At 39.0% G+C, this 27,921-nt stretch overlaps 1 protein-coding gene across 5 annotated transcripts in view; it reads left to right on the top strand.

Moving 5' to 3' along the window:
- ADAMTS9 (ADAM metallopeptidase with thrombospondin type 1 motif 9) overlaps positions 1-27,921 on the top strand; it is a 166,872-nt gene that overhangs the window by 88,003 nt on the left and 50,948 nt on the right. For all 5 annotated transcript variants that reach the window (XM_032290404.1, XM_032290402.1, XM_032290403.1 and 2 more), the window contains 2 exons: positions 4,814-4,975; positions 7,318-7,494. In XM_032290404.1, coding sequence (XP_032146295.1) covers positions 4,814-4,975; positions 7,318-7,494 — 339 coding nt within the window. The remainder of the gene's footprint in view (positions 1-4,813; positions 4,976-7,317; positions 7,495-27,921) is intronic.

Below are 27,921 nucleotides of genomic sequence, written 5' to 3'. Positions count from 1 at the left end.
TTGTGCATTTTCATTTGCTTTGAGTAACTGGTAATGGGTTAATTATAGCCCCTGATGATACTGCCTGCGTGTACCTATAAGCTGTCTCGATTGGGTGCAGAAAGGGGATGTCACGGCTAGGTGATGTGATCACATGGCCTCCTGGAAGGTATCATGAATACTATCATGATTTATCCTGGAGGCCACAGGCAGTTCATAACAGTAGGGGAATTAAGACAGAGAAACTTTTCTGAAAGGGAATTCTTAATGAAAGTAACTTTCCTTTCTACTATTTTCCAGAAGAGTGCAGTCTCAAAGCATGGTTGCTGTATAATTTGTAGTGGTAGGTCATTGTCCTGGATTAGGGAGAAATTATAGTCTAGGTAAGATTTGTGTTTAGAAGAGAAATACCCTAACCTAATAGTTATCAACAGAAACCCTGAGGGAAGATGCCTTGGTTTGATCCACACTTTCAAATCTGGGGACCTTCTGCAGGTCCCTTCTCCTCTTTGAGCCTCAGTTCCCTCATCTGTAAAATGAGGATAACAATAATTCTTGCTTTCTTGGGTTTTTGTAAGAATTAAATGAGATGCTGCAAATAAAGTGCTTTGCGCCCTGTGTGCCACAGAGTGAGAACTTAATAAATGTCAACAGTTGTCTTTGTTATTATCGTTATCATTGTCCTTCAAGTTAGGAAGGTCTTAACAAATACCTGCCATCAAAAGAAAAGTATGCTTTGGGATGTTTTAATGTTTTTACTAAATAATTTTCAAAAAAACAGTGTGCTGTGGAATACCAGACATGTTGAATGGAATTGCAGGAGAGGGAAGGTTTTAAAGGATCCTGGGTAAGGATGTAGTTAGGTGTTTAGTAATTATTCAGGAGCTTTCTTTTTAATTGTTTACTATTAGTTTCCTTCTAGTACTGCTAATGCTGTTTAATTGTTTCTCGGCTAAAAAGAATTAGAAGGAAGCTGTCTGTTTCCCACCGTGGTTATGTTTCAGTAAATTAGATGTACTCTCCGATGAATACTAATTAGCCACTGAGCATTTGTGACCACTGTCTGTGCTGGTTGTGTGCAGAACAGCTGCCAAGTTGCCCAAGATCCTAGCCATCCAATCCCCATCTTTTGCTTTCCACTTTTGGGCTTCCTTTGCCTGGGTTAGAGGAGATTTCAGTTCTGAGAAAGTAAAGGGTGATCCAGGGAAATAATCATCCAGTGTCTCATGGTTTTTCCTTGTTGACAGAATTCAAAACTCACACATGTGTAGTCTGATGATAGCACTAGGATTTAAAGAGAGCATTTTAGTGCCATGCTTATTTAGGACTACATTTGGGGATGATGCATTCCTTTAAGATTGAATGATTCTGGCCTTGGGCAGAGCTCCCAATTAGGGAGGATTAGGTAAGCTTTTTGTTGCAATGGGTAATACCATTCTTTCCCTCATTGTGCCTGTTTTTTGTTTGGAGATTTTTTTTCCCTGAAGTTAAGTGAGGCTGAAGCTGGACATTGTGATTTTCAGTCTTAGCTTGATGTGTCTGACCTACTCTCAGGAGGATGAAGGATGTACATCATCTTTGCCCTGCATTGCATGGGACACAATCCGTACATGGTCTTCCTGCCTTCCATGGCAGAAAAGGCGGCAAAGTGTTATAAACATTGGAGAATGGGAATCAAGTTTTTCAGTGATTTCTGGAGTAAGAACTTCATTTTACGATACATTTCTGCATACACTTGGGCAAGGTGTGTGACCAATTAGGGATTTTGCAAACCAAAGAAAAGAAGTTGACTCTTTCAAGTGAAAGAAAAACAAAGCCGTTCATTTAGCCCCGGTAGGGACAGGGACCAGAGCATCTTCAGGGCTCTAGCTCAGGGGCTGGCAAGTTTTGTCTGCAGAGGGCCAGATAGTAAATCTTGTCAGCTGTATGAACCATATAGTCTCTGTCGCAGCTAATCAGCTGTGTGTTGCAGCACAAGGGCATAGATATGTGAATAAGTGGGTGTGGCTCTGTTCCAATAAAACCTTATTTCTAAAAACAGGTGGTAGCCTACATTTGCTCTTTGGGCTGTGGCTGGCCAACCCTTGATCTAGATAGAGGGGTAACTAAGGGCTAATTTCTTTAGAGAGTTTCTGTCTTAGTGAATCTCTTTTAAGCGTATGCCACTCTTGAGTTATTCTGCCGAGGATTCAGATTCCCAGAAAACTCTGGTTGCCCACCTCTGACCACAATAAGGCAGAGCATCTTAATTGACAGACCAAGGTGGCACCTACAGTGGGGAGGAATGGTTTCTTAAAGGAAATTGTGCTGCCGGAAGTAAGGGAAAGGATGTTAATTTGAGCAGGTAGAAAAAAACAAATGTCTATCGCCCTTTGCTTCTCTAAAGGTCATTCTCCTTTATTTTGTCTGTTGTGGATGACAAATCTCATGTACGTTTCACTAATAGATATTGGGTTTGTTTAAATAAATATTTACCTAGGAAAATGTTGTCATTTAAAGAGGACAGGGACTTTGTTAACAAAAGTCCAGACTGAAAGTCTGCAACGTAAAGGAATGGAACTAAGAATCTCTGTTAATCAAATAATGGCAAAATTAGACCTGGAGAAGGGTTATGTACAATACTTCATCTGTCTGTGGGAGTATAAAGACCCAAGCAGGCTCAAAACATGCAGTGCCGCTGCCTGGCCCAAGCTGAGAATTATTGCCAGTGCTTCAGTTGGATTCTCAGTAGGAAGCATCCAGTTGCTCCCTGGGTGGCCAGTGGATTGGTTGACCTTAGATCGGGTATTCCTCCTTGCACCCATCAGCCATATTGGAGAGAGAATACCATGTACTTTCTAGAGCTGTTCCTTCCAGAATCTTTAACTGGACCAGGTAGCAAATCCTGTGACCAGCACTATGGGAGATAATACGGATACCAGTTATAACATTAAGCCCTTCCTCAAGGAGCCTACCATTTTACTGGGGCAATAAAGCTGGCCCCTGACATAATAAAGGAATGATACAAGATTATATTATCAAGGGGAAGGCTCAAGGATCAAGATATAGATTACAAATCTATTTATACCAGGAAAGGCCCTTCCTAAATTCTGGTCCTCAAACAAAGCTAGTTAAAATAATAGTTCTGTTTTTTATTATGTACTAAGCTGTTTAAAAGTAGGAAGGTAGGAAGTAAGGCCAGGCATGGTGGCTTACTCCTGTAATCCCAGCACTTTGGGAGGCTAAGACAGGGGGATTGCTTGAAGCTAGGAGTTTGAGATAAGTTGGGGCAGCATAGTAAGACCCTGTCTCTACAAAAAATTTTTTAAAAATTAGCCAGGCATGATAGTGTGCACCGGTGGTCCTAGCTACATGAGAGACTGAGATGTGAAGATGGCTTGAGCTGAGAGGTTGAGGCCATAGTAAGCTATGATCATACCACTGTGTTCTACCCTGGGTGACAGAGAAAACCCCATCTCAAAAAAAAAAAAAAAAAAAAAAAAAGAGTAGGAAATGAATATTTTAAGGTTTAGAGTAAGTATACCAGAATCCTCAAAGAATAAAGGTAAAATTTTTGTAACTTGAAAAATACCTAAATAGTTTCTCAAGAGGAACTATTAAATCTATTATCTGGCTCCACATTGAAAAATTAAACCCAATATAAAATGAAAATTTAGGTACCGATTTAAAAACACTTATGATTTGACCAGCATGGGCAGGGAAATTAATAGTGGTCCAGTTCAATGGGCAACAAAATATATTCCCATCTTGATATAGAAGAAGCTGACCAGCAAGAAGCAACGTCTGATCGAGCCTGTTTTGAAGTAACACTGATGTGAGCTACGATTAGCTAGAAAGCAAAAATCAGCCTTCAGAACCTGAAACTAATACATAACATGCTTGCAAATGCAGTTTGAGTCTTGATAAATCTTGAGAAATACATTGCTTTGAGGGCCAGATGATTATTTTATAGGCAAACTGATTTTGCAAGGGTCAGAGTAAAGGACACTAGCAAACATTTTGGCTTTAAAAAGATAAGGAAATTATAGAAAGAAGAAAACACTTCAGGTGTAAATAAATAAGTGAGCTATGAGAGGCTCGCGTGGGGAATGAACTGAAATGCAAACATAACACCATGACAAACCATGAGAGAGAGTATGTTAGACTAAAAGCGCAGCCGAGATTTGGCTGCAAGATGAAATTCAATTAAGTTCATTGGGGAAGTAAAAAATAAATAAAACAAGCCTTGCTACCATTAGCCACCAAAGTTCGGGCTGTTTTAAACAGAGAGAAAGGAACATTTTATTGGCTAGAAAATGGAAATGATGTCTAAATGACATTTCATGATGTTTTCCTGGAGTAACTGAATGAGTTCATATAGAAGCTTAATTTCAACAAGTAGCAATTCATTAAGCATGTAAGTTGACCTCTGTGTTGAAAGGGAAATCAAATATTGGTTCTAAATAGGCACTTAGAGCTTTGAAAAGAAAAGAATTTCCAAATAAACTGTGGTTGTCCATCAACACCTCTGTACCTCTTAGAGATGCAGAGGGGATAAAGAAAGACAGTTAAGTGGCCTGCTTTGGAAGTCATATTAGGCATTTATGGAACCCCTGCGGAGGGCCTGAGGCACACCAGAGGAGGAGCCACATTGCTGCCTCCAGATGTGTCTATAAGATGTGTACATGAAATAACCCCACAGTGGGGAAGTTCTCGGGTTCTGATTGCTTTTTGTCCTTTGTGGATGACTTGAGATTGCTTTTCAGCACGGTTGTCTTAACCTTTCAACTAGCTGCTTTTGTGTTCCTAAGATGGAGATTGAGGTGGGGATTAACTTGTCAAATGATGTGTTTAGTGTTCTAGTACCTGTGCTGGCGGATCCCAGCGGCGTGTTGTTGTATGTCAGGATGAAAATGGATACACCGCAAATGACTGCGTGGAGAGAATAAAACCCGATGAGCAAAGAGCCTGTGAATCCGGCCCTTGCCCTCAGTGGGCTTATGGCAGCTGGGGAGAGGTGAGAGTGAACTATCCGTCTATAAACACAGAGGAATTGTGTTAGCCAAACTGGGTCTGTCACTCAGATTTTATTTTAAGGAAGAAGAAGTAGCTCTAATAGAAGCTTCTGGAGTGGGGATTAACTAGGAAACCTGTCTTATTACATTCTAGACTATGTTAAAGTGCTTCTGTTACCACTAAGAGACAGCTTGGGCATATAGGTGAGGAAAATTAGAAGAGAATACAGATCATTACTAGTATAAATTGTTTGCTTACCTGTGATGAATACAAAGTAGATGCTTTTAAAGTGATTGAAAATATAAATTAAATCAGTCCATGGAAGTCTTGCCCTCTTCGTAGTTTTGTGGTGTTTGTGTTATGCCCTGTTCTCATGGCATAATGTCTCCCAATATTCCACATCCCTAATGAAACCAGATTGAATAGGTGCTATAACTCCTATGAAAGATGATGTGTTTTTGTTGTAGAAATGAGTAGTTAGCTGTGTATTCTCAAATATGGAATTCTTTAGCTGCTACCTTTTCAGAGTTACCTCTGACAACTGATAAGGGACAACAACTAAGTTTATTTATAAATTAACTTTATTTATAAATTTTTATTTTATTTATTTATTTATTTTATGTATAAATTAAATTTTATAAATAAAATTTATTAATTTATACATAAAATAAATTTTATTTATAAAAAATTATTAAATAAATTAAAATAATTTTTTTAATTTCTTAAAAAATAAATAATAATATTTCTCAGTATTAGAAGCTGAGGAAACCATGTTCTGTTCCCAGCTATGGCTCTTAAAAGTTTTGTGACCTTGGCAAATAATGTAATATCTGCCAAACGCTTATATTTTCATCTGTAACTAAGGATAATGATAGCACCAACTTCTTAGTATTTATGACTGTGATATGAGATAGTACCTGTCAAATGCCTAGCACATAGCCTTTCATCAAGTAACTGGTACTATAATGTAATAATAATTAATGTTAAGAATAAGTATTATCATTAAGAATACTGTGATTAAGTGGAGTTTTTGGCCCCTATTATACACAGGGCTTAGATGCTTATTGTTTTGTGTTTAATTAACTAAGAATATATCTCTCTATTTTTGAATCCACAGGAAGAGCACATATTTAAAGTTTCTTGAGTTGTTCTGTCTTGACTATAACATTTATCAAATAAAACACGAGAAATAACACTTTGGAGGTCCCAGTGCCAAGAAGGAGAAAAAGACAAATGAGACTGTTGGGCATGTTAGTCCACGTCGTTGGCTAACTGAAATCACGTGTCCACATTTCATGGTTGCATCCACGTAACCTAGTAGTCATAGGGAGTCATAACAGGGTTTTTGTTGACTTTCATTGACAGTTGCGTCATTCTGGAGAGCTTTGTTGAAGGGAAAGAAAGGGGAATGAGCCTTTGTGACTCATGTATTGTGGATTTCCCAAAACCTTCTCGCAAAGTTCTGTCCTGTGGGGCCTGTGATTAAGCTTCTGTAATTGGATTTAGGCCAGAAGGATACACGAACTTGCTGGGATGCTTTGCTGTCAGCACAGACCAGATCATTCCAAATTCTGTGGGAGATCTGGCCTTAGCACAGCAGGGAAAGCAAATGTCAGTGTTGCTGGATTTGAGCACAGCAGCACTGTCCAAGAAATACAACGTGTTCCTGCCTCAGAAGTTTAGATCTAGCCAGCAGTCAGAACCTTACCCAGCGTTCCCACCATCCTGTTTATTCATCTAAGGGGAAAGTCATAGTTGTCCTCAGATTCAGAAATACAGTAAAATAGTTTAGTGTCATAAAAAGCTATAGAGACTGAAATCAGAGAACAGCCAAGGATTGGTGACAGCTTCTTAGAAGTTGCCAGAAAATTGAACCGGTTAAGTTATTATCTCCTTTGTTTGGTATTGGGTAGTTTTTGTTTGTTTATTTTTGTTTTGGTTTAGTTTGGTTTGATTTGGTTTGGTTTGGTTTTGTATTTCTCAAAGAATCTTTGACACTTGCTAACAGATTGGCCTTGATCAAGTTAATTAACCTTCCTTCATCTTAATTGCTTCATATATAAGATGGGACAAATAACTATACTCCTCTTGATTAGATAATATATGCAAAAGCCCTCAGTGCAAGTAAAGAGAAAGCACTCAATAACTAATACCTACCGTTAAGGTAGGAGAGCCTTGGGTCTGTTTCACATGTCACTACTGGTAATTCACACTGGTTCCATCTGTCAGAGGCTTACCTTGCTCAATGCCATAACTGAGTTTGGCTAAGAAATTAGGGAGAAAGAAATTTTGTCATTGGTCTTTCAGACAAAATAACTTCAGCTCTCCTTTTCCTTCTTCTAGTGCACAAAGCTGTGCGGTGGAGGCATGAGGACAAGACTGGTGGTTTGTCAGCGGTCCAATGGTGAACGGTTTCCAGATTTGAGCTGTGAAATTCTTGATAAACCTCCCGATCGTGAGCAGTGTAACACACATGCTTGTCCACACGACGCTGCATGGAGTACTGGCCCTTGGAGCTCGGTACGGCCCTAACTATTCATGTTTGTTAACCAAACTATCTAATTGCAAGGTATTCTGGGGCACTCCTCTGCGGCAGATAATTATCACCCTGACAAGGGCATCCCAGAAACTCGGCTATAAATAGTCTATTATTTTCTCCATATTGACACAGAATAGAATTAACTTTTTATGATATTGCCAAAGTGACTTTACAGAATATGTGTACCTCATACAGGACCTGGTGCCAAGAAGTAGCTGCCTTTTCTTAGCAGAAATACACACAGACACATACACATAGGCACATACACATACACATGTAGTGATTTTAGCAGACAACTCAATAGCAGACATTCTTTCCTTTTCTAAGCTATGGTAGTTTTGACTTTTTGGGAAAGATATCTGCTTATTGAGGCCAAAGCAATTTTTCTTCAGTGACTGTAATTTTCCTGTGTGACTCGGGTATGGCTCTCAACATAATCTGTACAAAGGCTGTGCCCACAAAATATACTAAAATCATTTTGAAAATATAAAAGACCAACAATGAAACAGGTGACCTGGTGCCTGTTATGGTGTCGGAAATGTTCTCTGTCTTGCACAGAGACAGGAAGCTCCTTTGAGACCATTTTTTGCTTTGGTCCTAGTCTTCCTTTGCTATCTGCTTAGCCAGCAGCTGACATGGTGAGACAGGTTTGCCACTGTAAATACGATGCAAACTTTGGGGCAGCTCTTGGCAAACAGAAGGATCAGCTGTGTCGAAACAACACTTTGGCTGAGTTGTGCCCATAAGCTGTGGAGCCATTAGGGCTGTTTCATGTAAATAGAGTAAAAATGGTCCTATAAATACATTAATTGCACTGAAGCTGAATTTAGCATTATATTAAGTCATACCCAGAATGTTTTTTATTCAGTATGGTTCTGACAAGTCTTAACCATCTCTGAAACCAGCTAAGGAGCAGATTAAGTAGAGTGACATCGTTAATATCTATTGACATTTCTAAGAGTCAATGGTTTCAATGGCTGGGGTCGTTTCTGCAGGTATACCACTAACTATATAATCACTGTACTTTGTATTAAGTAGAAATCTAGAAGAATTTGGAGCATTATCTCTACTGGTACTATTTAGCTGGACTATAAGTATTTTCTTCCAGAGTTTAAGAAATGCCACTCTGAGTCAGAGAGCTCTGGTTTGTTGTACCTCTAGTCAGTTCACTAGGAGTATTTTGCCTATAAAATGGCACCTGCCCCACATGAACATTTTTGAAGATCAGAAACAACCTTAGAATGTCAGGAACATCCTCTGACATTCCCAACTTCCCTCATCACCTATTGCATATTATTTTTCATGAAATTCCCTCGAGCTCATTATATTTTCACCCAGCTTACTTGACCAACAGCAACACCAGTGCCAGAGTTATGTTTCAGAAAGTCTACTGGCTCTCCACAAAGAGGTATTTCATTAATTTTGACCCCCAAAAAAAAAAGAAAAAAAAAAACTTTTAACCCTAAAGAAGGAATACACAAGCCTATTTATTGCATGTTCTTGTGGTTTGGTGAAAAAAAAGAATTTTTTTCCTTGTGCATTTTCCTTCTCAGACTCAATTCCATTGATCATCTCAATTCCATTGATCATTCTATATTTATCTCTACAGGAATAATTATTTGGGAAAATGGAGGGGAAAACCTATAGTCTTAGAGAATTATAAATTATTTTCCATGGTATTCTCTTCCTTAAACACTTTCTAAATACACTATAATTTTTTACACAGGATCACTACCCTCCCCTGCAGATATTTTAAGAGCACAAATGTTTAAATTTTAAAACATGAATTGCTAATTATTGTAAATGAAGACATAAGGTTTATTTCATGTAGTTGTTCTCCTTGGCTCTGCACACAGATTTCTGAAACAGGAAGAAAGAGAGAGAAAGAAATTATAATGCTCTAGTATGCACAGAAGCAAGTGCATGGATTTTTAAAATCATTTTGCTGCCTACATGATTTCAGTACTTTCTTTATAAAGTGATCATTATTCAAATCTGTGTTTAAAGCCTCTTCAAAAGAGCAAGACCACTTCTGCAAGGCTTTTGTGATTTAAAAAAATTAAATCAAAAGCATTTTCTTTAAATAGATACCTTTGTAATATATTACTTTTCCTAAATATATGTGTTAGAGGGCAGTCTTTCAGATTCTTACTGTAGGATTTTCATTTTAATTGTATGTTTATTTCTGTGGATGCTTTGGAATAATATCTTAGTAAGTCCAAATGTGAGCATACCTCAGTAATTGTGTTAATAGCCATAAAGCCACTTCCATGGTGCTTCATCATTGTAACTGACAGTGAAACTAACAACAATAAAAAGTATGTTGGAGGTGCTAACATGTTGCTTTCAACAGAAAGCAAATTAGATTTATTAGAGACCAAGGGTAGCAATTAGTCCTTCTGCCTGGGTGCTTTCTCTCTCCAAGTACTCCCATGCAGTAGATAATGTCAAGGAGTAATTGCTGCTGTGTGAATTAGCCTTCTCCAAGGTCAAAATGGAGATAGCCTACTTCAATACTTGTTACTAAAGAGCAGTTTTTAGGAAAGAAACCCCAAATCACTATTAATATACCTTCCAGAGTCCCTAAAATGAAGCTTTTGTGAACCTAGGTTTTAAGTACCCATCTTAGATCAGCCATTGGTTCTGCCTCAAGTCATTACAGATTTAAAAATCATGGTGGTGAGAAATATCCTCCAGAAATTCAACCTTTTCTGTCTTTTTTAAAATAGGCCTTTGGACTCTTTATTGCTAATGTTTGTTTTGGAATAATGTTCTTTTTTTGAGATGGAGTCTTGCTGTGTCACCCAGGCTGGAGTTCAGTGGACATGATCTCAGCTCACTGCAACCTCCTCCTCCAGGGTTCAAGCAATTCTCATGCCTCAGCCTCCAGAGTAGCTGGGATTACAGGTGCCCATCAGCATGCCTGGCTAATTTTTGCATTTTCAGAAAAGATGGAATTTCACCATGTTAGCCAGGCTAGTTTCAAACTCCTAACCTCAGGTGACTGCCTACCTTGGTCTCCCAAAGTGCTTAGATTACAAGTGTAAGCCACCATGCCTGGCCTGAGATAAGGTCTTTAAACCTCCGTGCCTTTCAGTCAACTCCTGCAGTCAGTCCCAGGAGGATACTAAATAGTCAATGCACACATCCTGTGAATAGAGGAGTCAATTGGAAAGAGAGCTCTGTATTGTCAAACTTCAGCAGAAAGTAGGCTAAAAATCCAGAGCATTCTAGAGAAAGCTAATTCATCTAGGATACAGATTAAAAGTATGCTAGGTGATACCATATATCCAAGATGGGTCTTTGATGTTCCTTTGTGCATTGCCCTGTCAACCTGCTTGCTGATCACCTTGGAAACCGTGCTTCTCCTTAGGAGAAATTGCTTGTTTGGTTTTTTCATGACAAACCTAAAAATGTTCTCTGAGCCTTGCTTTAGGTGCATTGGAATAATGCTTGTCGACCCGAATAATGAGAATTTATGAGCTCATGAAGGAACTGTGCTTTTGTTTCTGCCTGGCTAACTTATGTCTACCTCATTTTTGTATTAAAGTTTGCAGCTTCTTAGGTAGGAAGAGAAAATGTTTGATATCAGTATTTTATAACCTCACTACTTCTTTCTCTAGAAGAAATAAAGATTGTAAATATCACTACCATATTTTCTAAACACAGTTTTAAGCAGCCACGCCTAGAATTTTCTGAATATTTTGAGCAGTACAGATTTCTATGTGTTATATATAATAAAGCATATTTATTTTTTCATGTTATTTAATTTTATATACAATGTTTAAAAACTCAGTGTTTATCAGCAGACTGTAAAGGCAAGTAGGCTCTGTGAATTAGAAATGAATGTATATGTTTCTTCTGGTTTTAAAAAGATACAATTTTAATTTTGTAAATTCCCTCCAACCTGTACAACCCCTCCCTCAAATCTGAGTAGCTGAGTACCTAGCTTTGTGTAATTAGATAGCTTCAAGTATGTATTTTAAAGGGATACTTAAAGAAAAAATTTCTGAGTTGGAAATGATGCTTAGATATGTAAACAAAAATACATGAGGCTTAACATTTTGTTGGGTATTTTTTCTTTTGTAATACTGTTGTCCTAAGTTATTGAGTCTCAACTATGAAATATGCATGTTCATTTGTTGAATTTGTAGATAATGATAAAACATAGCCACAAGACAAAAAAAAGGTGATTGGAAGACATGGTTCTGAACACATGAGAGACGACTAGGTACAGGAAAAAGCAAACCTAATGTGCATAAATTTGATTACACTTCATTCTGTGTGTTCAGATAACTGTAAAAGGCTTACAGCATTTGTCAATTTTGTTATTTGTTCACTTGCAATGCATTTCAGAAAGGATTTCTTATTGAAGGAAAATAAAATACTATAACAATTACCTTGGAAGTTTCAAGAGATCCTACCGTTTTCAAAAAAGTCTAAATCATAAAAATGACCGGGAGGCCTATTGATACCTCATCCTCCTATTGAGCCTCCATTTTGCTATATAGGTTATCATGGTATTCATGGGTGAAAGGACCAAGGTAAGGGGGGGGGTCCCTAGTCCCTATATAAGTTAGACTTTATTTTTAATAAGGTACGAAGTAAGCTAATGTCTCCAAAGGAAATGAAGATAACAATAGGTAACGTTTGCTGAGTGTTTACTGTGTAACAAGCCAAATTAAGCAAATACACATCACATTAACCCTCTCATTGTAACCCATGAGGGAGGTGCTGTTAGGAACTCATTTGACTAGGGGATAATCTACTTGAGTGATTCTACCTCATTGTTATGATATTGCCTATTAATCTCATTTTGGTAGAAAGGAACAGCCTATGTTCAGAATAAACTTTTAGGTTCCTGTTTATATTGCATAAAGGATATGCCTGAAACTCAAACTTCATTTAGACTTAACATTATTTAGCTAATTGTGGCATTGTCCATTTGACTCCAGCAACAGAAAATCCAAATTCATTCTTGTTATTAGTAAATTCCCAACCAGCAATTACAAAAGCTTCAAATGACTGTCACTTAGGGAATGGCAAAATATTCCTCTTTCATTTTACAAATATGTTTTTAGCCAGATTAGGAGGATGTTATCAAGATTTTGACTATAACGAATATCATGTTAAATGTATATGTATTTTTATAAATATATTTTTTACTACAATGAAGACATGTTTAAACATATTGCTAGCATTTTTAAAAAAGAAGTAGCCACATTATTTGGCTATATCACTATGGAGTATAAAAAATAAGATAGTTTTTTTGTGTGGAACAAAATATTATGATATATGAATTTACAAAGTTTACCTGAGTTCTGTGTAGCACTCATCTCTAATGTGTTCAGAACAACCAAAACACTTGCCGGCATCTATTTCACTAGAGACAAAACTTAGCAGGCTTTTAATCATTTTTTTTTTTCACTATTTATGGAGATTATATGCCAATGAAAGACTGATCCTGCCTTCTGATGCTATTTTGTGGTAGCTTGACAGATTCTATTTTCATGGATTTAAAAAGTCCAGAGGTGGGGGGAGCCGGGGTAGGAGGGTTATTGGGCTCTGAGGAGGAGTCCAGTTCCTCTCCGTGACTCCTGTTGTGGAGTTGCCCTTCAGGAATGGAAAGGAATAGAAACTTCGGAATGCAGAGTGGGAGGTAGAGGTTGAGTCCAAGCATAATTGGCTAGGAGGGAATCCTGGCGATTAGTGATGGCAGTTGAGGAAGATTTATTTTAATATCAGGAGTTGGAGGTAGGAGAAGGATAAAAAAAACTGTGGGTCATTTCTTTAAAAAAAGTCATTCAATTTTCAACAAATACTTTTTAAGGGCTTACTGGGAACTGCTTTAGGTGCTAAGGACATAGCTCTTCATTCTAAGGGTGTAAGAGAAATTTTAGTATTAAATGAATATTAAACACATGTAATTAAAGAGCTGATACTTTGGTTTTCCTGGCAGTTTCACCGCCACCATAAAAATAAAAACACAAGTTGCTATTAGGGTATGTACCTTCATGGTTGCTGATGATGTTTATTCAGTAAGTATACATTAGTAGTTTTATCTTTGCTTTTAAATGTACAATTGGCCATTTTCAGTGATAGATGCTGCCTGACTGATGGCATGGAACTTTAAAAAAATCTCCTATCAGAGAATATGCTTCAAATTACCATTATATTAGAACCAAATGTGAGTTCAGTGGTCTAAGAGCCAGGATCAGTGGAGAACCTAACTTTCTGCCTTTTCCCTGCTGGGTCCTTGGCCTCCACATAATGTGGAGAGTTGTGGTCTGAGGATACTTTTTCCCTTTGTTATTTAATGGGTACCAATTAAAAGATGTGGAATGTGTGGATCTCCACACCACCTTCTTTGCTCGTTGCTGTTTTCTCTAAAGTGGGATCATCGTCATGACTAGTTTTAATGACCATAACCTCTCTTTCCAGAAATTTATAAAATAGAAAATTGCAGCCAAGAAAAGCATGTCCAGGCATGGTATAAAAGATGACTTACGTAGGCTGAACCCAGAAATCCATCATTCTTAGCAAGATCTGCATCCCCTTTCTCCTATGAAGAAGAGCTTAAGCCTTGGCCAATAGAATCGAGTAGCTTTCTGCAGTGATGTAAATGTTCTGTATTTTTGCCTTCCATTATGGAAGCCACTAGCCGCATGTGGTTAATACTGAGCACTTGAAATGTGGTTAATTGACAAGGAAACTGTATTTTTAATGTTATTTTAACTACTCTAAATAGCTACCTGTTGCTAGTGGCTACGATGTTGGACAGGGCAACCTCAGGAAATAGGACATCTCTAATAATTAATAATAAACTAGCAAAGAAATCAAATTTAATAAAATAAATTGGGGAGAAAAACCTTATTCCATAGGTAAGGGGTCCCACCATAGGATACCCATGCATCCAATTATTAACATTCTCTTGCCTTTCTTGGGTTTTGTGCTTTTGGTTTGGAAAACTTCAGTTGGTGTTCCCTGACAGCTGGGGATTAGAAAATGCAGAGGACAGTGAAAAGACAGCCTATCAGAACCAGGGGTCTTGTGAATAGTAACTCCAGGGCTTCATTGTAAAAGCAGCTGTTAAAACAAAGTCTCCTCTTGTGCATCTCAGAGTTCAAGTTCATCGTGGCAATAAGTTCAGTTAAGGAGAAAGTATGTTTAAGTGTTCAGTGGGTTAAAAGGGCAAGGCTTGATTGATGCTTTTTAGGAGAAGGCAAAAGTAGAAAACACCAGGTAGCCACCTTGTAGAAAGAAGCTTGAATTCCAAGAGATCATTCCCTCTTTGAAGGAAAAGTTTCAGGAAGGCAGCTTTTCATATTCATTGAACCCAGTAGGTGAAAGCTGAGCACATTAGCTTTGCAGGGCTGTGTTTCAAAGACACATCAGAAGAAACTGAGTTGAGGCAATGTCTCCTCCATGACTGTAATTGTAGTCATTTATTTTTGTAAAACTTAATGTCCACAGTGTAAAAAAAAAAAAAAAAACTCTTATTCATTCACATTTTTACTCTATACTGAAGGCCCCAAGAAATTTAAATTCATGCACAACATTGACTACAAATTGATAATTTTCATCAGTTTTCTTTCTCAACGGCCAGATAGAGTGTTCCCCCTGCCTTTAGGGCAACATTCTGAATTAAACTATAATACAACAGTTGGTCTGTTTTGATTAATCGGTTATGCTCACTCTCAGGTTGTCTATGCACTAAAATGAGAAATAGTTCAAATAATCCTTTCTAAGTCATTTTCATCGGAAATAGAAAGTGAATGAATTGACAGCTTCAGTTACCCACGAGAAAGCAGATTTTTTCCCACTTAATTTTTCACACCATGTGTTTCCCCCCTTAATTATAGGGAAGACTTTGATTTTTTTTTTTTTTAATTATAACAACCACTTACATTTTGGAATGTTTACTTTGTGCTCAGAATTGTGCTGAACAATTCATCCATGTTGTCTAACTTAATCTTCTCTACTTGATGAAGTCCGCACCATTGGATAAGTTATTTAGTTGATCTCACTGCTCAGAAGTGGTCTCTAGGTCTCACTGTTGGGAAGTGGCTGAACCAGGATTTGAATTTAGGATTTTCTAAATTTCAAGCTACTGGTTTAAGCCAAGATTTAATCTGCTCATATCATTGTTTAGTTGATGAAATGGTAAAACGTAACCTGTATGGAAAAAGTATGACTATAATGTAAGATTTTGTGTTATACCAGGGTATAACTATTAATACTTGAAATATTCTGGAATTAATTGAGCTATTTACAAGTTTTGCTTAGTGGATAAGCAAAGAAAATCGGGACAGAATACAAGAAAATTGTCTTATACCAAGTAAAAGAGCAAGATTTGGGGTTTTCAGAAGATTTTAAGAAAAAGCAACCAGCATTAAGCACATATTGGATGAGATCTCTGGCATTTTTGATAGAAATGGAATAACCTGAGGTAATAAATCTAAATATTTTTCTGAGATCAGATGAGATCGGGCTCGTTCAGGGTGATATGGCTACAGACAAGTCTACGTATTTTCTTTACTTAGTAGGTATATAGATAGTCAGGATGATAGATTTTCTTAGAGCCAGGTAGGTGATTTTACAGATGTTCATGGTGATGAGGTTCCTTGTAGAAAGTAAGATGTCATAGCACTTACAAATTAATTAAGAAAAATGATAAAATTTACTAAAATTTGATCTCACAGTAGTAACTCTCTGGTTGAAATGAAAGATAATGCATTGAAGTGTCTTCCAAACTATTTCATGAGCAAAATTTAAGCTACAGGAGCTGAATTCTCTTTTAGCAATACTAAGTCTTGTTCATTTCCATTGGTAGGACAGTCAATCACCTTGAACCCTGCTCTTGCATCCTCTTCCTCTCATCACCCCTCATTCTCACAACTACCTTTGTATTCCTTAATCCATGTGGCAGGTGAATAATAAAACAGTTATGTTTTGGGAACTTGGTAAGATGAACCAAGGGGAAATATAACAGGGAAAAAGCAGAATGGGTTTGCTTCCTTTTTCTTAGCTAGGACAGAGGAAGAAATATGGACAGAGCCAACACATTTTAAGTGAAAAACCTGTTTCCCAAATCATTTAATTGCCCCAATCCTTAATTTCCTTCTGCCTAATGAAGCCCACAGTTCAAACTGGGTGTCTCTCTCAAACTGGGCATACTATAAACAATGTTGAAATGAATGAATGAGCTTAGCTGCTCAAGAGCTGAACTCCTTATCACATTAGTCCAGAAATATGGAAATAAAGAGCTAACTGGTAGAAGGAGATCATTAAAAAGAAAGACATAGGATTGTTTAGTGCTGTTGTATTTATAGTGATATCCTGACTTAGATATTTGTATGGTGTTTATGTAAAAGAGTGTCCTTGATTTGAGGAAACAGTTTTAGAGATAATGGTACATTGTGTCTGTAAATTACTCTCAATTTGCTCAGTCAAAGACAAAATGATAATAGCACGTATAGAGAGAGATGGGAGGAGCAAATGTGGTGAAATGTTGGCAATTGGGGCCTCAGGATGGAGGGATAAGGGAGATCTTTGTGATGTTCTTGCAATCTTTCTGCAAGTTAGAAAATTTTCATAATATTTTATCAAATTTCTTAATACTTTCATAATACTTTATCAAATTTCTTAAACATAAATATGTTCAGAGTGTGTATTTTCCTTCACAAGGAAGTAAAGAGTAGATCTGGATTTATTTCACAACTTTAAAAATTCTAACACATTCTAGGAAGCTGTTTTTAATCTCAGACCTGCACCGTAACGTGATAAAAAAGGGAGTGGGTGTGGCAGTCAGAGCTCAGGAGAAACAGAATCTTTCCTACTTTTTCAATTGACTTTTTCCCATGATTTTCTCTTTCCTAAGTCTTTTCTCCTCCACCCTCCTCCCCATCCCACCCATGCAGCTAAACTGAAAGGCCTCTGGGAATGGTACATTTTTTTGCTTCACCTTTCCCAGGGAAATCTAGACTTTCATTGCATCGCTTCCTAATAAATTCCAGTAAATATCTGGCCATATGCAGACTTCCCCCCTTTTTTATCGACTGCTACCCAGTCCACGTTCAGATTCCTTTGAAAATGAAAGCATTTTCCCAAAAATGTGTGTTGTTTGTTTTCCTTGAGATTAATAAAAGCCCCACCTAACCCACTTACCTATTCCTGTCTTGGTATGTGTTCTTTCTTGGTGAAATCATTATTTCCTTCTTTCTGGTTGTCTTTGAATCACACGTAACATATCCGAGACCCCTGCAGGGTGCAGGGTCATGGACGTGATGTCAGGGAGGAAGTGCTGTTCAGAAGAACCTGTTTGTTCATTGTAATTGGGATCTTCATTGTCGTACATGGGAATTGATTTCACATTGTACATGGCACGTTTTCCATAGATGGGGGCTTCCCAACGCTTTTAGCTGCAGCCCCTGACTTCATTGAACGGTTGTTCAGCAGGCCCTTTGCAGCCCCCATCAACAAAGAATCTCTGTGTGCCCTGAGCTCACCAAGTCAATTTGAATCAATTTGGTTTTGAGAACTTGCTGAAGGTCTTTCTGAGAACCTTAATGTAATTCACTGGTTCTCAATTGGGAGGTGATTTTCGCCTCCAGTGGACATCTGGCAATGTCTGGAGACAGTTTTGGTAGTTATGATGGAGATGCAGGTGCCATGGGCCTCTAGTGGGTAGGGGCCAGGAATGCTGCTTAATAGCCTACAGTGCACAGCATAACCACAACGACAAATAATTGGCTTACCCCAAATCTGGAAATAGTGCCACCATTGAAACATTTGGAGCCACATTCAAAATTGAAAGCTGAAAGTCATAGTTGCAAGCCCATAGCTATCTGAAAGCTCTTTTCTCTGGAAAGCTGAATTTCCCATAAAATGCAGAGGAGATTCCAGGGAGTCATCAAGGTCAGTCAAACCTAAGCAAGCAAGGTTTTCAAGGATGTGCTGAAAATATGAGGTCTCAAACTTGGCTCACCAAACTGTAAATCTACAAATCAACAAGCACCATCACTCATTTTGGGGGCAGGTTGAGGATTGAAAGAGGTGGCAGATACTGTAAATGTGTACAGATATGCCCAATTGATCAACAGACATTCTGCATGGCAACTTTGGCATGAAGAATAAACTTTGAAAGAATGGCATAAATGTGGGTGGGCATTTCTAGGAAAACAAGGGTAATATCCTCATGATGTTCATAATGCTAGCATTGTCTGATAGCACTGAAAGTTCATATATAGAGATTCCTTTTTAACTTTAGGTTTCAAACAGAGCTTCCCATGTCAATGATAGAATTTACATATATGTAATAGGCCATCAGTATCTAGGAATTGGTCAGATTTGAGTGTCAGAGTTGAGTATATAGGTTTCCCTTTTAGGAACTCTTTTGGAAGGATTAATTCTAGTGAGCATTTTACCTGAGAATTTCTGGTTAGGGACTAAGACAGCAATGTGTAAAGTGTTCCGTGGATTGTGAATAGGTATGAAGCAGGGTTTCCCAGCCTTGGCAATGTTGACATTTGGGGTCAGATAATTTTTTGTTATGGGGACTGTTTGGGACATTGTGATGCTTATCAGCATCCCTGGCCTCTGCCTACTGGATACCAATAGCATACCCCCTCGGCTGTGACAATGAAAAATGTCTTTAGACATTGCCAAATGTTCCCTGAGAGGCAATATCACTCTTCCTCTCCCACCGGGTAGTTCTATGAATTTCTCACAGCAGAATTTCTCTTTCCATTTTCCTGTGGGCATTAGATGGGTAGAGTCATCAGCATTTTCCAGACATATTTGATACCAAGTCCCTATTTGTTAAATCAGAGAATTCCTTGAGATTATAAAATTGTTCCCTTCCTCCTCTCAGGGAAGTGAAATCCTTGTGTTGTAGAGATCACCAGGTTTTCACAGTCAGTCATTTCCGCTCTATCTGGGTTTTTTAAAAAACCCATCAGAGGGGCTGGGCACGGTGGCTCACACCTGTAATTCCAGCACTTTGGGAGGCCGAGGCGGGCAAATCATGAGGTCAGAAGTTTGAGACCAGCCTGGCCAATATGGTGAAACTCCATCTCTACAAAAAAATACAAAAATTAGCGGAACATGGTGGCATGCACCTGTAGTCCCAGCAACTTGGGAGGCTGAGGCAGAAGAATCGCTTGAACTCGAGAGGCGGAGGTTGCAGTGAGCACCTTTTGTAAATATGTGGCGTTAACTTGGCTTTCCTATACATTAACTTCTGGGAAAGCAGGTTTCTGCAGTTTTACTTCTCCGTTCCTCTTCTTTTCCACTCTGCAAATCTTTCCTCCGCTAGCAGATGGCAAATGCTATATATTTGCCAACCCCAACCCCCATGCCACACAACCACACTCAAAATGGCAGGTGCAACTCTGAGATCAGAGGGTCAGAAAACACTTTAGATGATATGCCTTGGTCTCAGAAGGAAAATCAATCTCAATTCTTTTCCTTTAAAAAGATCATTAACAATGGCTGTAAACACTAGTAGTGACTCCAAATTTTTGAGACTGGAGAAGAAATCTATTGGTAGAGGAAAGGCAAAGAAAATAAACCCAAGACACTATCATCAGCCTCAGAAATTTCATGGTTGGACCTAAGCTCTAATGAAACATTCAATTTTCCCTGCAATGTTCAAACTTTATTTGATGGAGGACCAAAGAAATGTTTATTAAGACTTAATAACGGACTTATGCACTGGTGCCCAATGTGGAAGAGATCTTGGTTTTCCATAAGGAAAGTGGATGCTGCCTTTCAGAATTAATTGAAACCTTAAATTACCAATTGGCTATGTGAAAAGCCCTTTATAATTAGAAACTGAATTTTGACTTTTCACTACATATAATCTACATATAAATCTAAACTATAAATTGAGCACATGTGAATCTTTCACCTAGTAAAGAATCCCTAAAAAATGAGGAATCTCAGCCAGGGATGGTGACTCATGCCTGCAATTCTAGCACTTTGGGAGGCCAGGGTGGGTGGATTGCTTGAGCCCAGGAGTTCAAGACTAGCCTTGGCAACATGGTGAAATCACATCTCCACCAAAAATACATATCCAGTCTCATAGCCTGGTTTCTGAATTGATTAATTAATTGATTAAAATTTTAAAAATGTTTAAAAAGACAAATCTCCCCTAAACAATCAAGGGCACACCACCACCATCAAAAAAGTTCACTGCTCTGAATGAATGACTTTCTCCACTTTAGTAGTTACCAGCTGATGGGCAATTAATTGTCTTACATTTCCTGATGTGGCACATAAAGGCGCCCACTTGCAGTTGACCAAAGGGATTTGAACAGAAGCAGAAAATAATAAGAAAGTCCCTCATTTATTAAATGTCTGATGTGAGCTGTGGCCTTGACCAGGTCCTTTGCATGCATTATTGCTAATCCTCATATAATCTTTGCAAAATAGGTCTTATGATGTCCATTGTGCAGATAGGAAAACTGAGATTCAGAGAAGTTAAGAAAGGTTCCCAATAATCATACAATTGGTAATTATTGGATCCAGACCTGATAGACTCCAAAGCTCTATGTTTTTCCACTGCCTTTCTTGGGGGGCTTTCAAAACTTCTAGAAACAAAAATTTTTGTTTGTGACACATAAAAGAAACAAGCCTGAGCAGAAACCAGTTCAGCACTCTTTTGCTTTATAAAAGTCCGTGACGCTGAGTCCTTGGGATCTGAATGTTTCCCAAGGGTTTTCAGCCAGATTCCTGATTTTGTTTATTTTTCTTATCACAAGTCAGAGATAGCCGAATATTTGCATTTCTGAATAGGACCTTTTTTATATTTCACTTGATTTTGAATGGCTTTCAAAGAAAGAAAGAAACTCAAAAATTGGACTGGGTCAGCTAGCAACCTCAGGCCAGAATTTTGAAATGGATCAGCCTGAGGTTGATCCATTTCAAAAATGCTGGACTTTTACAGCATCCTAAAATAATGAGAATTAGTACATCTGTAAGGAAAAGTCCTACTGAGCTAAGAAAATTTTGTCTTTCTGGACATGGCCTGATCCTAATATTTGGATAACAGGTATTCTCCATAAGAGATTGACTTGACAGTGACTGGCTCTAGAGAGTTTGCAGAAGGGTGGCCATGATTTCATTCTATCAAATTCACTCTACAGTTATAAAATCTTGGGCTCATTGTTGGTTCTAGAGTCCTGGATATCTTATACTTTGAAAGGCTTTTTCTAAATGAAAGAAAACTTAAAAAAAATTGATCAGGATCACTGAGACTCATTGTTTGAGAACAGATGACTGAATCTGAAGTTTTATGCTTTTAGATGTTTCCAGCCAGAAGAAAGAGAATGTCTGGCCTTGATAAAACTCATTCTTATGTATTGCATTTCATTGTATTCTGTTTTTAGTCTATATATGTACATTTTCCCACCCATCTGGCAAAAATGTTACTCTAAGATGACATCTTTAGGGAGGGGAAACAACACTATATGACACTCAGGGTGTGTGGTGGGATCAGTGGCTAAGAATGAACTGTCAATGTTTCTTGCATTTGCAGGGCAGTGTAGTATTCTGAGTTCCTAGCTTCTGCCTGTTGTCTGCTTGTTTTATATGATAATCTCAGATAATTTTCCCTCTAGATGTCCCCTGTACATTTAGTTCTGTAGATATGATTTAAATATTAAACCACAAGAATATGTGGCTAGTTTTGGACTGAATGGATATAAGACACAGGAGACAGCAATTATTTATTTGGTTCTGACAATAAACTGAGCATTGTGCAGAATGTTTACTTAATCTTTATTCTTGTGAGATAAGTGGTTCCAGGTTTTATTAGATACTATTTATTCACTTGTTTCATGCATTCATTTGTACATTCCATAAATGTTTGAGTGTTTTTCATAAACCGGGCACCATTCTAGGGATTTTGGACATAGGAGTGAACAAAATACACAAAAACCTTTGAACTCATTGCACTTACATTCTAGTGAGGCGTGGAGGCAAGCAACAAATCACAAAACAAAAACGTCAGATATATATTATGAATGAAGATGACAAGCGCCATAGATAAAAGTAAATTAGGAGAGAAGGATAAGAGATAGCATGGAAGAGTAGGTGAGAATTAGAAATTAAATTAGAGCTTAATTAAATTAAAGAAGGTTTAGGGAAGTCTCCGTTAAGAAAGTGACATTTGAGCAAAGATAGGGGAAAATACAAAAGCAAGCCGTGTGAGTATCTGGGAGAAGAGTATTACAGATTAAGACCTGAAAGTAAGAGTGAGCCAGGTACCACTTCGTGATAGCAGAGAGACTAGTGCATCTAGAGCAGAGGGTGTGAATAACAGGATAGGAAATTAGAGATGAAACTGAGGGAGACGAACATGGAGGCAGACTGTCGGGCAAGGAGAGCAAGAAGAGGGTTAGCCTATTGGAAGGAGTTTTGTTTTCACTTTGAGTGAGATAGGAAGGCACTGGCAGTGAAACGGTGGGTGGAGGTTGACTTTGGCTTCTGAATTTAGCAGAGGCTACAGGAGGAACAGAGATGGAAATGTTAAGACCATTGTAGTAACTCAGATGAGAGAAAGCATTGCTCGGATGATAGTGGTCCCAAGGGGAGTGGTGAGAAGTGGTAGGATTCTGATTAATTTTTGAGACGGTGCCAAAGGATTAGCTGAGAGTTTGACTGTGGGGTGCAAGAGTCAGAAAGGGGTCAAAATGATTCCCAAGTTTATTGCACTGGACAAGTGAAAGGATGGAGCTGCTGTCGATTAAAATGGGGAAGCCTATAGGAAGAACAGATTTGCGGAGGAAGATCAGGACTTCTGTTTTGAACATGTTAAGTTTGAGATGTGTATGTGTCATCATTTCATATCTCTGTTAAACAGAATTGGATATAGATGCTGGAAGTGGTGAAGCATCTTGCAAAAGATAACAAAGAAAGATCTCTCCAGCCAGACCAGGTCTAACTGTCCTAACGCTGTGTTCATAACTACTACACTCTTCTGCCTCAATCTTTCCATTTCCATCTGAATACATCTCAGAGTAGGATAAGAATCATTTGAATCTGCAGAAACCATCTAACATAATTTTAGCCTTTTTAAATGCCAAGTCTTCCGTGTTGTGAGCCATTTACATTTTATCTGGTTATACTTCTTGTCCCATCCTTTCATGGTGCTATTTTTGAGCCTTTTTTTTTTTTTTAACCAAAAGGAAGGCAGGAAGAGGAGACAAGAAAAGCCACAAAGGACTTGAATAATGCATATTGACAGTGACTATGTGCTGTCCAAATTCCCAATAGAGCAATGCAAAATTGGAGGATAAGCATCTAATTCAATAATGGTTAAAATGACCTTTATCCCTGCTGCTGAGATTCATTTCTCTGTACATGGATTGCTTTTCTACAGAAGCATTTCTGAAGGTGGTTTAATCTTCCCAGCTCTGTCCCATGACTGCTTTTGACAGTAGCATAAGTGATGTGAAGTGGGTCTGCCCCAGCACTGTCATCTCCTAGTGGACTGACATCTCCAGGTAGCCTTGAACTCTCCAGTCCAGGCCTTCAATCACAGTCCACTTTCAGAGTACCAAGAAACTCTGGTCACTGTTCTCACCAGTCATCGCTTTCCCACCAATTACTTACTCAGACACAACTTCATTCACCTCTGGAACAAATCTCTCACCCACTGCCCTCCCTGTCTTCCAGATGGCTTTCAGAAATAATCCCATGGTAGGCGCAGAGTGGGTCCTTGTATCACCTTCGCCTCTTTCCTGAAAAATGTGAACATGATTATTCTGCTGATGTCAGGTTACAAATAATCACCAGCTAAACCTTGAAAAGGAAAATAATCCCTACCAAAACAGGCGATATGTTTGAGAATGAGGAATCAAAGGGGCGATAGAGCCCTGTTACCCACGGAAGGGGTGACACCGCCTGGTGATTATTACCTTCACTTCCCTGTTTGCACCCCTGGATACAGCCATGATAGAATTCGCCAGGTGCTACATTTGCTACATTTCCTTGGTTTTCATTTCTTTCTTGATGGGGAACTGTAATATTTCCACTCTTGCAGAACAAAAAGAGCCCTAATTTGGGTTTCATAGTGTGCATAACTAATATCATATACTGTTCTACTTAATGTTAAAATTTATTTTCCTCCCTAACATGAAGTTGTTACTTTGTGAGATCAAAGGCTGTGGGACTGGAGAGCCCTGTGCCCCATCTTCCTGGGTGACGGGGTGGGAGTGGAAGGTGTGAGCCCCTGGTCGTCTCCCTTTATCTGCTCGGCCCTGCCATCTCCCTTGTTAAGCATATGCAGGGCCACCTACTTGGCTGTCATATTGACAGCAGCCTTCGACTGTGCTCCAAGAGTTGACATGTGAATCTTGGTTCCTTTTCTTAGACCTTTGTAGCATTGCAAAGGCTGGAGTGTTGGGGGGGCAGCGGGGACAGGAGGATGGCCTAATGCCCCATCTGGCTGGGATGACCGTGACTCCCACATCCGCTTTCTTCCTTGGTGTTCCCTGCCAATCTCAGGCGGTCTCAGCTCCTTTTCATGGTAATAAGTGCCAGGGTGGTCCGAGACATAAACAGCTATCAGGCAGGCCTTGTCAACACTGGCTTTACGCCCTGAAGTCACAGCCCTTGTTTCCTGATAAAGCTTTCTCTCCCTTCTTCCTCAATATTTTGGTTGTCGCTGCCACTGTTCAAAGCCATTCTTGTGTGAGAAGCCCTGTAAGACCTCCCCTAAATGGGTTCATTGCCAGTAAGGAGATATGTTTTTGACAAAAGACCGTGACAACTCTGATAGCAGAGCAGGGCGTGGCAGGGAAGTGAGTGACTATGGATTCCATAATGGTTATCATTGACACTGATTCTGTGTCTCAGGACATTTAAAGAAATGATATAACAAAAGACAAGAGGGAAATACGGGAGCTCTTAAGAAAAAATAAGTGTGAGCAGGGAATGGTGGAGTGAAAGAGGGATGTGAAATTCAGATATAGCATCTTTCCTCTCCTTACTCTGGTGAGAAGAGACAACATTGGTAAGTCATAGTCTCTAAGATAGAAAAGGTCAGTACAGAAGGAATCTTCAACATGTATGACTGCTCTGTGGATTGATTTCTCTGTGACCTTTGGAAAGAAAAGCACTTTGCCCATTCACAGGGATGAGATCTTGCCAAAGTCCCCCTTTTACCTATCAATCCCTCTGTTAGAATGTTAGGCTCCGTTAGTTAACAAATATATTTTTTTAAAACTCACCTGTTAAACTTCATGTTAAGAGATATTCTAAAAGAGTCCACTGAATAAAAATAATAGTAGTGGTGATGGAAAAAAATAAAAAATAAAAAAAAACTGTCCTTTGTATGTTGTCTGGCCGAAACACAAAGAACTTTGTAGCGTTTTCTCATTTAATTGTAACACGGCGATATTGGGTATAGATAGTACTAGTCTCCCATCTTACAGAGAACAAATTTGAGCTGAGAAAGGTAAAGTCACTTGGCCCCAGTGGCACCATGGTCAAATGACAGGTAGGATTCCAGCCCAAGCCTGTCTGACTTCCAAACCTTGGCTACATTTTAGAGCAAAATGAAGACAAGCACCCTCCCCACCACCCTAGCTGCCATTGTCTGTGTTGGCAGCACCCAAGCACAGCCACCCCTTGAGGTTGTTACACTCTTGTTTGGGAATGAGAAAGAATCAGAGTGTGTGGTTAACTGTGGTTCCTGAATAACACCAGAGCCTAGCCCCAGATCCCTATTGCAACTGGAACCAAATAGCTTTCTGTGCTAAGATAGAAGCTTCTTCAGCCTGCGTCTTCTCCTTCCCTGCTGTGTGACCTTGGGCACAACGTATCTCTTTTTCTCTAGTCTTGAATTTGTAAAATAAATAGATGGACTGAATACTCTGAGATGGCCTGCAGATCGAACATTTGAAAGATTTTTTTCCTTGGTGAATTGGCGGGGGCCAAAATTTACAACCTGCAGCCCTCCCTTCTTCACCATATAAAGAGCCATTCACCTGTCAATGGTAATGGTAATTTACTGTGTGGCATCTGGCAGGCCTCAAAGAGTTAATAAACCTTGAAAAATGGCCAAGAGAAAAGTAGCGTGGCTTCAGCCATGGGAAAATGTGGGCCTTTATTTATGGGATTGTATGTTTGCTTTTTGTAGTGTCTTTCTTCACTGGCACTAAAGGTGTTGTGAGAGAGGTGTTAAAGTCAGAACTATTAACATTGCAGCTACTCTCTGCCTGGGAGACTGAGGAATCAGGTGACTCTAAAATAGCCTTAAGAGACATTTCTTGAGGTTCTTGCTTTCTGTTGTTATCATGGGTTAAGCAGAGGTGCAACTGGTTGTCTTAACCAGGCCCTTTTTCCAGTGTAACTTAAGGATTAAAGTGGTTGGGGTGTGTGTGTGTGTGTCTGTGTTTGTGTGTGTGTGTATTTAGAGAGATCTTGCCCTGTCAACCAGGCTGGAGTGTAGTGGCACAATCATAGCTCGCTGTAACCCCAAACTCCTAGGTTTGATCCATGCTCCTGCCTTAGTCGCCCAAGCAGCTGGAACAACAGCTGTGCACCACCATGCCCAGGTAATTTTTCTTTTTTTTGTAGACATGTCTTGTCGTGTTGCCCAGGCTGGTCTCAAACTCTTGGGTTCAGATAATCCTCCCACCTCTGCTTCCCAAAATTCTGGGATTAAAGTCATGAGCCAGAGTGACCAGCCCATGCTATATTTAAAGTCTAACTCTCCTGCTTCCTGGTGCTGTGACCCTGAGCAAGTGATGTCACCTCTTTGACCCTCAGTCTCTTTGTCGGTATAAAAGAAATCCTAATAGTGCCAGAGCCACCAGAGTGTTGTTAAAATTAAATGAGAGAAGCCAATGTTCATTAGCCCAGTATCCTGCTCATAGTAAGAACTCAATGAAAGGTAGCTAGTATGATTTTCAGGAGTTCTGCTCAAACTGAAAGAGAGTGCTCTTGGCGTGGCCTTTTTGAATCTAAAGAACTTGTGCCAAATGAGTTCAGCATTAGCAACGTGAGTCAGATTCCAGGTGGTTCTTTCTTTCTGACCTTTACAAAAACATGGCATTTGGTTTATAGTACACTTCTGTGATGGCTATAGCTTTTATATGTTCATTCATTTGCATAAGTATTTGCTGATTGGCTACAGTGTAGAAAACAGCAGGTAAACATGCGTGAGTTGTAGCTACTATCTTTTTTCCATGTGGCAAGCCTACATGGTTTTCCAGGCCTTTCACTGAGCAGTGTTTGAAACTTTGATCCCTAAATCTGTATCCTTGTGCTTATGCTCTTTCTTCAGTGGAACAGGAGGTACAGGCTGGCATCTCCTTTGCCTCCCCCAACAGTGCAATGCTCATACAGTGTTCACTTCATTTGTCATTGTAATGGGCAGAGGCAGTCCTGAACCTTGG

The sequence above is a fragment of the Sapajus apella genome, unplaced genomic scaffold (assembly GCF_009761245.1).
Source record: "Sapajus apella isolate SASKATOON/1434 unplaced genomic scaffold, GSC_monkey_1.0 scaffold23, whole genome shotgun sequence".
Classification (NCBI taxonomy): domain Eukaryota; kingdom Metazoa; phylum Chordata; class Mammalia; order Primates; family Cebidae; genus Sapajus; species Sapajus apella.
Note: the sequence above shows the minus strand (reverse complement) of the source record. Positions and strands in the feature narration are given on the sequence as shown.